This window comes from Carcharhinus amblyrhynchos, chromosome 16 (assembly GCF_965287045.1).
Source record: "Carcharhinus amblyrhynchos chromosome 16, sCarAmb.v2.hapA, whole genome shotgun sequence".
NCBI lineage: Eukaryota > Metazoa > Chordata > Chondrichthyes > Carcharhiniformes > Carcharhinidae > Carcharhinus > Carcharhinus amblyrhynchos.
The window spans coordinates 20,677,310-20,690,301 of NC_137339.1; the positions used below are offsets into that span (position 1 = coordinate 20,677,310).

The following is a 12,992-nucleotide window of genomic DNA, read 5'->3' on the forward strand; positions in this document are numbered from 1 at the left end:
GTTGAGGATGATCATGGAAGAGGTATAGTTGCCTAAGGTTACTGATTTGTGGTCTGTGAGTTAGGAAGTTCAGGGTCCAGTCACAGAGGGAGGTTTGGAGACCCAGGCCAGGGAGTTTGGAGATGGGTTTCGTGGGAATAATAGTGTTGAAGGCTGAGCTGGATTTGATAAATAGGAATCTGACATAGGTGCCCTTGTTATCTAGGTGTTCCAGGGTTGAGTGCACGGCCAGGGAAGTGACATGTGCTGTGGATCTGTTGCAGTGGTAGGCAAACTGTGGTGGATCCAGCTAGACCCAGGGAGCTGGAATTGATTTGAGCCATGACTAACCTTTCGAAGCTCTTCATAATGATGGATGTCAGAGCCACCAGACGATAGTCATTAAGGCACGCTGCTTGGCTTTTCTTAGGTACTGGGATGATGGTCATCTCCTTGAAGTAGATAGGGACCTCAGATTGAACATAAGAACATAAGAAATAGGAGCAGGAGTAGGCCATCTAGCCCTTCGAGCCTGCCCCGCCATTCAATAAGATCATGGCTGATCTGTCGTGGCTCAGTTCCACTTTCCCGCCCTCTCCCCATAACCCTTAATCCCCTTGCTTATCAAAAACCCATCAACCCGCGTCTTAAAAATATTGAGCGAGGCAGCCTCCACCACTTCAACGGGCAGAGAATTCCAGAGATTCACCACCCTTTGAGTGAAGAAGTTCCTCCTCAACTCTGTTCTAAACCGCCCCCCCCCTTTATCTTGAGGCTGTGCCCCCTAGTCCTACTGTCCTTTCTGAGCGGGAAGAGTCTCTCCACCTCTATCCTATCCATCCCATTCATCATCTTATATGTCTCAATGAGATCTCCCCTCATTCTTCTAAACTCTAACGAGTACAAGCCCAGTTTATTCTGCTTCTCCTCATAGCTCAACCCCCTCAACTCCGGCATCAGCCTAGTAAACCTCCTCTGCACTCCCTCCAAGGCCAAAATATCCTTGCGTAAGTGCAGCGACCAAAACTGCACACAGTACTCCAGCTGCGGCCTCACCAGTGCCCTATACAGCTGCAGCAAGACCTCCCTACTTTTATATTCAATCCCCCTCGCTATGAAAGCCAGCATCCCATTAGCCTTCCTGACCACCTGCTGCACCTGCAGGCTGGGTTTTTGCGACTCATGCACAAGGACCCCGAGGTCCCTCTGCACCGTCGCCTGCTGCAGTTTTTCACCATGTAAGTAATAATCCTTCCTACCATTATTCCTACCAAAGTGGACCACCTCGCACTTGCCAACATTAAATTCCATTTGCCAGTTCCTGGCCCATTGGCCCAGCCTATCTAGATCCTTCTGCAGACTCTCCACACCCTCCGCGCAATTTGCCGTTCCACCAATCTTGGTGTCATCAGCAAATTTCGACACCATACACTCGGTTCCCTCCTCCAGATCATCTATATAAATGGTAAATAGCTGAGGCCCCAGCACCGACCCCTGGGGCACTCCACTAGTCACCAACCGCCAATCCGAATAGCACCCATTGACCCCCACTCTCTGCCTCCTATTTGACAGCCAATCCTCTATCCACGCTAACACCCTACCCCCAACTCCATGCCCCCTTACCTTCTGCAATAACCTCTTGTGAGGTACCTTGTCAAACGCCTTCTGAAAATCAAGAAAGACCATATCCACCGCCCTAGACACATCCTCATAGAACTCCAATAAGTTTGTCAGACACGACTTCCCCTTTACGAAACCGTGCTGCGTCTGCTCTATCAAGCAATTCCCCTCAAGATGCCTCGCTATTTCCTCCTTGATGACGGATTCTAACATTTTACCAACAGACGTTAAACTAACCGGCCTATAATTCCCTGCTTTTTGCCTGCCACCCTTCTTAAACAACGGCGTAACATTAGCCGTTTTCCAATCTTCCGGCACTTCCCCGGAATCCAGCGACGTTTGGAAAATAACCACCAAGGCATCCACTATCACCTCCGCCATTTCTTTCAGAACCCTTGGATGCATTCCATCCGGTCCTGGGGACTTGTCCACAATCAGTCCCTCCAGTCTGTCAAGCACCGCCTCTCTAGTAACAATAATGTCATTGAGACCCTCCTGTCCTACCATCTTTCCATCGCTAACACCCGGCAAATTATTCACGTCCTCCTCCGTGAAGACTGAAACAAAAAAGTTATTCAAGGCCTCAGCCATTTCCCCATCCCCTACCACTAAGTCCCCCCTCTCATCCTCTAAGGGTCCAATGTTCACCCTAGCCAGCCTCTTCCTTTTTATATATTTATAAAAACTCTTGCTATCCTTTTTTATATTAAGCGCTAGCCCAGCTTCATAGTTTATCCTACCCTTCTTTATCAACTTCTTTGTCAATCTTTGTTGACTTTTAAACCTCTCCCAATCCTCTTCTCGCCCACTACTCTTAGCTACTCTAAGCGCCTCCGCTTTTAATTTAACACTTTCCTTCACTTCCTTCGTTATCCACGGCTTATTACCTCTCCTCCTACGGTCCTTTTTAACCATCGGAATAAATTTCTGCTGAGCACCAAGAAAGATCTCCTTAAAGATCCTCCACTGCTCCTCAGCAGACCTACCTTCCAACGCGCTCCCCCAATCAACATTCGCCAATTCTTCTCTCATCCTTCCGTACTCCCCTCTGTTCAAACAAAGGACGCGTGTCCGGGAACCCACTTTCTCCTCCTCCATCTGCACCAGAAACTCCACCATACAATGATCACTCTCTCCAAGAGGATCCTTCACCACAAGGTCCCTAATTCTACCCGCCTCGTTACATAACACCAGTTCCAAGATCCAAGAAGAAAGGTTGAAGATGTCTGTGAATAACTTCTGTCAACTGATCCGTGCAGGATCTGAGTGCACATCCTGGCACCCTATCAGGGCCAGTTGCTTTCCATGTGTTGGTTCCAGCATCTGCAATACTTTTGCTTTTATTTAAGATTGTAACTATTTCTTTTCAGCATTAAGAAGTACTCCTTGAGATATGGAAGTGTTACAACAAAGTCATTTTTGGAGACACCGAGAATAAGTATTTTAATAAGTCTGTCAGTATAGGAATCATAGAATCCCTACAGGGCAGAAGGAGGTCATTCAGCCCATCAAGTCTGCACTGACCACAGGCCCACCCAGGCCCTATCTTTATTACCCCTGCATTTACCCTAACTAGACCCCCTAACACTAAGGGGCAATTTAGCATGGCCAATTCACTTAACCTGCACATCTTTGGACTGTGAGGGGAAACCAGAGCACCTGAAGAAAATCTTCCACCATCCACCACCTTTGAGTAACTTTAGAAATCACTTCTAAAAACAAAAGCGTACAACCATTTACTAGTTTTATTGGTGCACAGTGTCGTCAGTTGTTTTGTGAATTGAGTACTCTTTAACATTTAAAAGCTTTGAAAAGGTGGCTCTTGGCAATTCTGCCTCCGAAAAATGGTTTTATTTTAAGAACAATCTCAAAAGCCCTCAAACGAGCACTGCAGGGGGAAGCTTGCCATGGTGATTAATTGGAATTGGGGTTGTGGCCAGTTTTGTGGGCAGAGCCAGCACTGTGTCCTTTAAACTACTGCTAAAGTTTGTACTTGAAATCCTCACTTCTTTGCACTAGTTTTGTCAATTCTGAGTGAATGGCAGTAAAATAAAAACCCAGGCTGAATACTTCACCTTAATAAATAGAGACATAGAAACCCTACAGTGCAGAAAGAGGCCATTTGGCCCATCGAGTCTGCACCAATACAATCCCACCCAGGCCCTATCCCCATATTTCTACATATTTATCTGTTAATCTCTCTAACCCATTTAACGTAATTATTGAAATTATTAAAATCTAACCTAATTATTGAAAGCCACTAAAAAAATTCTAAGGATGTGGCTTAGCAATAACAGCAATATTTCCACCAAAATCCATTGCAGGAGGCTGATGGTACAATCATTGATGAGGAGCTTCCAAAAGAATAAGAGTGAAAAAAGAAATAACCTGTCCTGGTCCCCCCATGCCGACACTATAGTTAAGAAAGTCCACTGACCCCTCTAGTTTCTCAGAAGACTAAGGAAATTTGGTATGTCAGCTACAAATCTCACCAATTTTTACAGATGCAGCATAGAAAGCATTCTTTCTGGTTGTATCACAGCTTGGTACAGCTCGAACTACAAAAGGTTGTGAGTGTAGCCCAATCCATCACGCAAACAAGCCTCCCATCCATTGGCTCTGTCTATATTTCCCACTGTCTCAGCAAAGCAGCCAGCATAATTAAGGACAACACGCACCCTGGACATTCTCTCTTCCATCTTCCTCCTTTGGGAAAAAGATACAAAAGCCTGAAGTCATGTACCAACCGACTCAAGAACAGCTTCTTCCCTGTTGCTGTCAGACTTTTGAATGGACTTACCTTGCATTAAGTTGATCTTTCTTGATAACCTAGCTATGACTGTAACATTACTTTCTGCACTCTCTTGCTTCCTTCTCTATGTAGGGCATGCTTTGTGTGTGCATAGCGTGCAAGAAACAATACTTTTCACTGTATGTTAATACATGTGACAATAATAAATCAAATCAAATCAGTTACAATCAAGCTGCTTGCGTTAGTAAAACAATGACATCTTTTTCTCATTCCTCATAGGAGACCAAAATCAGCTGTTTAAGACTGGCAACAAAAGGTAAGAGAATTTTGTATTTTTTTTTGTTTGCCTTGTCCAAGTCCAACAACCAGCATCACACATAGCAAGAAAACATCTTCCCAACCATGCTTGCAGGACATGCAGAGAGAGAAATTCTCAATCAGTGCTTGACTAAACTGGTTGCTAACATGGCATGGTTGTATCCCGCATGAACTTATTTTGTGCTTTCATGGCCTGTTAATTTCAGAATGTATGGGATATATATATATTTACATACATATATTATATTATTTTATATAATATATATACTATTTGCTTTACATTGTATTGCTGCTGTCAATGTATTGTCAGTTTTGTGCATGATTTAACATCAGTAATTGTCTAGAAATTTAAAAGCCTGCATCCAGAAATCTACTATTTACTTCTAAACATTTAGCCCTGTTTACTTTGTAGGATTCATTTGCATACCAGTTGCATTAACATGAAAAGCAAATAGGAACCTATTCAAACATTTTCCGCTATCATTTCTATGCTCAGGCCATTTATTTCACGCTATCTTTTTCCACTGCACAGACTATTTAAAATTTTGCCTGTTTTGTGAGTGTCACTTGTCTCTCTTTAGATATGGAACACAGTATTGATACTTTATAGTGAGCGAACTGAAGGCAAAATAACAGAGCTGCATTTGCATTCACGCCAGCTATCATAATTTATTCATTTGAAATTAAAATTGGAGGCTGAGGTATCATTAAAACTTTAATCTGAAGTAATTATTCATTTCTCTTGGGGTTTCCATTTTATTTTATAGCATGGGGTGGGCGGTTTGGTGTGAGATATTATCAAAGGATATTTTTCTTGGTAGACTTGCTTCTTTTCTTTTTTTTCTTATGCATGCTGACCTGGAATTTTCTCTTTGTCTTAACGGTAATAGGTAGGATACAGATAACTACACCGTACATACTTGTCATCCCAAGTGCAGGTGATTATCTACTCCAGTCAAAAAATGTTCATTCCTCTCCAACTCTATGCAAACTGTTGTTTTAAAATGTGAATCTGCAAAGTAACTGATATTCTTCTAGATTTAGCAAATATTTTATGTTGAAGGAAGTACTTTGAACTACAACTGTGGGCTCCGCTGGTCTCTCAGTGGATAAATGCACTGCAAGGTACGGTAGTGAGTCAAAGAGATCAAGGCTCGTTCAGCTGAATGGTAGAAGCAATATAATTGGCCCTCTGTCTCCCTGAACTGCAAAAGGGGAGAACCCCAGGCCAAGTGACATTACTGGAAAGTGCGTGTCTGTGAATATTGTATGAGGGCAGGCTTGAGATTCACTGTATCACTCACAGATTCAAGAGCCTGCCAACATGCAACCCATCGAGGCTCATAGGCGATTGAAAGCAAGTTGGCTGAGTTCCAGCATTCTACGAGCGGTGATGAGTCTGCATCCTACAGGAGTCACTACCTACACAATGAGCGAAGTGCAAACCTGACTGATAGATCTGACAAAATAATATAGGCCTTCTGAAATTTGCTAATGGGCAGGCTTTTCAAATTAATAGAGCGGAGCTTCACTGGGGATATAAGTGTGGATATCAGCTTCTCCAGCATACTTCGCCCTCCATTAATTTCAATGGGTTTTCTTAATATGTGCTTTGGTTTCATAAAGCTCTCAAGCGGGAAATCCTAAAATGCATGTATTAATTTAATTGTATTTTTAGAGAAACAAATAATGATATTGTGTATATGTGGGTGATATGACTGCCTCTTGACATTTAATGTTATAGCCGGCTAAATGTGCGCGCAGAATTTCACACAAATCGAATGTTTATTCAGGTACCGAGCATTGGCTGATGTAAATCACCTCACTGAAGCAGCCCAACAAGCCACTCAGATCAAAGGCAATCAGGAATGGATAACATAATGCTAGCTTTGCCGCTGATGCCCACATCCCCTAAAAGAATTTTAAAAAAAAGTCTCTCCTGCATTTCCTCAGATCCCAAAACATTCCAACCTGATTTCTTTCAATTCAGGACCTCGGCAAAATACAAACTCCTAGCTGTCAGGACTTTGCTGAAATCTTTAATCATTCTCCTTTCTCGCTGCAGTGGTTGTCCACCGCCTCCCACCTACCCCACTGAGAACCCATCTATGTCTCCATCCAAGATACATGAGTTTATTTACTTTAGATTCAGTTTCCTTCTTGGTTTAAGGTGTGCAGGTCCACAGATCCCTGAAAATGGGAACACAGGTAGATAGAAGTCACAAGTAGGCTTACGTTAACACTGAAAGTTACTGTGAAAATCCATGAGCTACCACAGTCCAGCACCTGTTCGGGTGCACTGAGGGAGAACTTGGCATGGTCAATGCACCTAACCTGAATGTCTTTCAGACTGTGGGAGGAAACCGGACCACCCAGAGGAAACCACACAGACACGGGGAGAACATGCAGACTCCACACAGACAATGACCCAAGCCAGGAATTGAACCCAGGTCACTGGTGCTGTGAGGCACAGTAAGGACTTCACAATGCCAGGTTAAAGTCCAACAGGTTTATTTGGTAGCACAAGCTTTTGGAGTGCTGCTCCTTCATGAGATAAGTGAGGAGCTGTGATCACAAATAGGGCATACATAGACACAAACTCAATTTACAAGGTAATGGTTGGAATGCGAATCTTTACAGGTAATCAAGTCTTAAAGATACAATGTGTGTGGAGAGAGGGTTAAGCACAGGTTAAAGGGGTATGTATTGTCTCCAGCCAGGACAGTTAGTGAGATGTTGCAAGCCCAGGCAAGTCATGGGGGTTACAAATAGTGCGACATGAACCCAAGATCCCAGTTGAGGCTGTCCTCTTGTGCGCAGAACTTGGCTATCGGTTTCTGCTTGGTGATTCTACATTGTCCTATTTCGTGAAGGCTGCCTTGGAGAACGCTAACCTGAAGATTAGAGGCTGAATGCCCATGACTGCTGAACTGTTTCCTGTCAGGAAGAGAACACTCTTGCCTGGTAATTGTCGAGCAGTGTCCATTCATCCGTTGTTGTAGCGTCTGCATGGTCTCCCCAGTGTACCACAACCTCAGGACACCCTTTCCTGCTGCATATCAGGTACAGACAACGTTGGTCGAGTTGCAAGAGTATTTACCGTGTACCTGGTGGATGGTGATCTCATGTGAGATGATGGCATCCGTGTCGATGATCCAGCATGTCTTACAGAGGTTGCTGTGACAGGGTTGTGTGGTGCTGTGGTCACTGTTCTCCTGAAGGCTGGGTAGTTTGCGACGGACAATGGTCTGTTTGAGATTGTGCAGTTGTTTGAAGGCAAGAGGTGGGGGTGTGGGGATGGCCGTGACAAGATGTTCATCTTCATTAAGACATGTTGAAGGCCCCGGAGAAGATGTTGTAGCTTCTCTGCTCCGGGGAAGTACTGGATGACGAAGGATACTCTGTCTGTCATGTGTCTTTGTCTTCTGAGGAGATCAGTGCGGTTTTTCACAGTGGCATGTCGGAACCGTTGATCGATGAGTCGAGCGCCATATCCTGTTCTTATGTTGGCATCTTTCAGCATCTGGAGGTATCTGTTGTGATCCTCCTCATTTGAGCAGATTCTGTGTATACAGAGAGTTTGTCTGTAGGAGGCGGCTTCTTTCACATGTTTAGGTCAGAAGCTGGAGAAGTGGAACATCATGAGGTTATCTGTGGGTTTGTGGTACCACACAACCCTGCCATAGACATGCTGGATCATCAACATGGATGCCACCATCTCATGTGAGAACACCATCAACCAGGTACATACTCTTGCAACTCGGCCAACGTTATCTACCTGATCTGCTGTAGGACAGGATGTCCTGAGGCATGGTACATTGGGGAGATAATGCAAATGCTACGACAATGATGAATGAACACCGCTCGAAAATCACCAGACAGGAGTGCTCTCTTCTTGCTGGGGAACAGTTTAGCAGTCACGGGCGTTCAGCCTCACTTCTTTGGGTCAGCGGCCTTCATGACACACAACAATGCAAAATCGCCAAGCAGAAACTGATAGCCAAGTTCCACACACATGAGGGTGGCCTCAACCGGGATCTTGGGTTCATGTCACACTATCTGGAACCCCCACAACTTACCTGAGCTTGCAAAATCTCACTAACTGTCCTGACTAGACACAATACAGAGCTTTTTAACCTGTGCTTAACCCTCTCTCCACTCACACCATCTGTACCTTTAAGACTTGATTACCTGTAAAGACACACATTCCATCCTTTATTTTGTAAATTGAGTTTGTGTCTATATATGCCCTGTTTGTGATCACAGCTCCTCACTTACCTCATGAAGGAGCAGCACTCTGAAAGATTGTGCTACCAAATAAACCTGTTGAACTTTAACCTGGTGTTGTGAGACTTCTTACCCCAGTCCAATGCCGGCATCACCATATCATGGCTGTGAGGCAGCAGTGCTAACCGCTGTGCCACCCTGAAGGTGGTCGAGAAGGCATACTGCATGCTTGCCTTCATCGGCCAGGGCAGCAAGTATAAAAGTTGGCAAATTATGTTGCTGCATAAACTTTAGTTCAGTCACATTTGAAATATTGCATGCAGTTCTGGTTGCCCCACTTGCAGGACGATGTGGATGCTTTGGAGAGAACGCAAAGAAGGTTTACCAGGATGCTGCCTGGTCTGGAGGGTTTTAGATATGAGGAACGACAGGATAAACTTGGATTGTTTTCACTGGAAAAATGGAGCCTGAGGAGTGACCTGATAGAAATCTATAAAATTATAAGAGGCATAGATCGGGTGGATAGTCAGAGGCCTTTTCCCAGGGTGGAAAGGTCACCTACAAGAGGGCACAGGTTCAAGGTGAGAAGAGGGAAAATTTAGGGGAGACTTGTGGGGAAGGTTTTTCACACAGAGGGTGGTGGGTGCCTGCAATGCACTGCCAATGGAGCCAGCGAAAGCAGGCACATTCGCAATGTTCAAGGCATATCTTGGTAGACACATGAATGGGAGGCGAACAGAGGGATAGAAATTGCCTATGAGCAATAAGTAGTGGGTTTAAATAAGGGTTAGGAATTGGCACAGGCTTGATGAACCAAAGGGCCTGTTCCTGTGCTGTATTGTTCTTTGTTCTAAGTGGCAAAATTGTAGTTATCGTGTTGCATTAAGTTTGTTTTATTCATAACAATTAAAAGCCGTGACATACTGATCTACGTTGCATCAAACACAATTAGCAGGGTACTGCGGTTTCTCAGTGATAAAGTAATTAACATACGAATATCTCGGAAACAGAAGTGAACATTTATGGCGATATGAAGGGATGGTATTTAGAAAATGTGTATCAACAAACAAAGCGCATTTGCCAAAAATTAAATAACATGAGTTATAATTATTGGTTTAATTCAAAAAACATTCAGGAACGCTGGTGAGGTGAAGAAACCAAATCCTCATCTAGAGGATGGGGAATCTGAGGTGGGTTTAACCCTCTGTTTGGCCCTTCCGATTCTAGTCCCCGGACACTCAATGAAATTTCTTCTTGCCTGTTATTCAGAAAGTTGCCAATGTCATTCCATTATTTAAGGGGAGTTTAAGAAACATGGCAGAGTTAAACTAGGACATTATAAATCAATTAATCTGCTGTTCAGTGAGTTACTGGAATCTATTGCAAGTCAGTGTGACTGAGCACTTGGACAAAAATGAATCAATCAGAGGAAGGCAACATGGATTGTAAAGGGCAGAACGTGTCTGATTAAACTCATTAATGTTTTTCGAGGACGTCACTAATGTGGTAAATAAATGGGCATTCCAGAAGACATCTGATAGAAGTTGCATACAAGGAACCAAGTGGAACAGTGGCACAGTGGTTTAGCAATGCTCCCTCACAGCATGGGTTCAGTTCCAGTCACGGGTCACTGACTGTGTGGAGTTTGCACATTCTTCCCATGTCTGTGCAGATTTCCTCTGGGTGCTCCAGTTTCCTCCCACCCTCCAAAGGTGTGCAGGTTTGGTTGATTGGCCATGCTAAATTGCCCCTCAGTGTCAGGGGGTAAATAGGTGGGGTTACAGAGAAAGGGCAGAGGCCGGTGCAGGATATTTTAGCCTTGGAGGGAGTGCAGAGGAGGTTTACTAGGCTGATGCCGGAGTTGAGGGAGTTGAGCTATGAGGAGAGGCTGAATAGATTAGGCTTGTACTCGTTAGAGTTTAGAAGAATGAGGGGAGATCTCATTGAGACGTATAAGATGATGAATGGGATGGATAGGGTAGAGGTGGAGAGACTCTTCCCGCTCAGAAAGGATAGTAGGACTAGGGGGCATAGCCTCAAGATAAAGGGGGGGCGGTTTAGAACGGAGTTGAGGAGGAACTTCTTCACTCAAAGGGTGGTGAATCCCTGGAATTCTCTGCCCGTTGAAGTGGTGGAGGCTGCCTCGCTAAATATTTTTAAGACGCGGGTTGATGGGTTTTTGATTAGAGAGGGGATTAAGGGTTATGGGGAGAGGGCGGGAATGTGGAACTGAGCCACGACAGATCAGCCATGATCTTATTGAATGGCGGGGCAGGCTCGAAGGGCTAGTTGGCCTACTCCTGCTCCTATTTCTTATGTTCTTATGTCCTTATGTAGACTCAATGGGCCAAATAAATAAATAAAAATGAAATAAAGTCCATTTATTAGTCACAAGTAAGGCTTGCATTAACATTGCAATGAAGTTACTGTGACATTCCCCCTAGTCGCCACATTCCAGCATCTGTTCGGGTCAATGCACCTAACCAGCACATCTTTCAGACTGTGGGAGGAAACTGGAGCGCTCAGAGGAAACCCATGCAGTTGTGGGGAGAACGTGCAAACTCCACACAGACAGTGACTCAAGCTGGGAATCAAACCCAGCTCCCTGGCACCGTGAGGCAGCAGAGCTAACCATTGTGCCACCGTGCCAGTACACTGTTGGGTTTGTATGAAACGACATGGAATTGGGGGCACTCTATTCATATGGGTAGGAAATTGGTTAGGAGATAGGTTAGGGATAATAGAAAATGGCAAAATGTTTCCCAGGTTTTCACTATATTTATTACTGACTTTCAGGAAGAAATAGGGAGCTACATATCAAAGTTTGCTTAATTAGGTAGCACAATCAGTCTTGTAGATGGGAGCAGGATATTGCAATGAAACACTGATAAATTATGAGTGGGCAAGAACCATACAGATGGGGTTGAATGTGGAGAAATGCAAGGAATCCATGTTGGGCCGAAGAAAGATCAGAGTATAGGAGACAGAGGGTGGTGGTTGATGGTAATTATTCATCATGGAGTTCGGTTACGAGTGGTGTGCCTCAGGGATCTGTTTTGGGGCCACTGCTGTTCGTAATCTTTATTAATGATCTGGATGAGGGTATAGTTGGGTGGATTAGTAAGTTTGCTGATGACACCAAAGTCGGAGGTGTGGTAGATTGTGAGGAAGGGTGTCGAAGTTTGCAGGGTGACTTGGACAGGTTGCAGAGCTGGGCCGCGAGGTGGCGGATGGAGTTTAATGCGGAGAAGTGTGAGGTAATCCATTTCGGTAGGAATAACAGATGTGTTGAGTATAGGGCTAACGGGAGGACTTTGAATAGAGTGGAGGAGCAGAGGGATCTAGGTGTATGTGTACATAGATCCCTGAAAGTTGGGAATCAAGTAGATAAGGTTGTTAAGAAGGCGTACGGTGTCTTGGCGTTTATTGGTAGGGGGATTGAATTTAGGAGTCGCAGCGTCATGTTGCAACTGTACACAACTCTGGTGCGGCCGCACTTGGAGTACTGTGTGCAGTTCTGGTCCCCACATTACAGGAAGGATGTGGAGGCTTTGGAGAGGGTGCAGAGGAGGTTTACCAGGATGTTGCCTGGTATGCAGGGGAGGTCCTATGAGGAGAGACTGAGGGATTTGGGGTTGTTTTCACTGGAAAGAAGGCGGCTAAGAGGGGATCTTATAGAAACATATAAGATGATTAGAGGTTTAGATAGGGTGGATGGTGATAGCCTGTTTCCTCGGATGGAGAAATCTAGCACGAGGGGGCATGGCTTTAAATTAAGGGGGGGTAGTTATAGGACGGATGTCAGGGGCAGGTTCTTTACCCAGAGGGTGGTGAGGGACTGGAATGCCCTGCCTGCTGCAGTTGTAAATGCGCCTAGTTTGGGGGCGTTTAAGAGATTGGTGGATAGGTTTATGGACGAAAAGGGATTGGTTTAGATTAGTGGGTCAATGTTTTTTTTTAAAAATAAGACTGGTCGGCGCAACATTGTGGGCCGAAGGGCCTGTTCCGCGCTGTAATGTTCTATGTTCTATGTTCTATGTTCTATTATCTAAATGGTGAGAAGCTGGGAATTGTGCAGGAGCAGAGATTTGTAGGT

At 44.7% G+C, this 12,992-nt stretch overlaps 1 protein-coding gene across 5 annotated transcripts in view; it reads left to right on the plus strand.

Annotated features, from left to right (window-relative positions):
* Positions 1-12,992, plus strand: part of LOC145353875 (receptor-type tyrosine-protein phosphatase T-like) — a 1,296,999-nt gene that overhangs the window by 1,035,498 nt on the left and 248,509 nt on the right. For 3 of the 5 annotated variants that reach the window (XM_080204786.1, XM_080204787.1, XM_080204789.1), the window contains exons 13-14: positions 4,631-4,667; positions 5,560-5,607. In XM_080204786.1, coding sequence (XP_080060912.1) covers positions 4,631-4,667; positions 5,560-5,607 — 85 coding nt within the window. The remainder of the gene's footprint in view (positions 1-4,630; positions 4,668-5,559; positions 5,608-12,992) is intronic. The other 2 variants (XM_080204790.1, XM_080204791.1) reach the window with 1 other exon arrangement.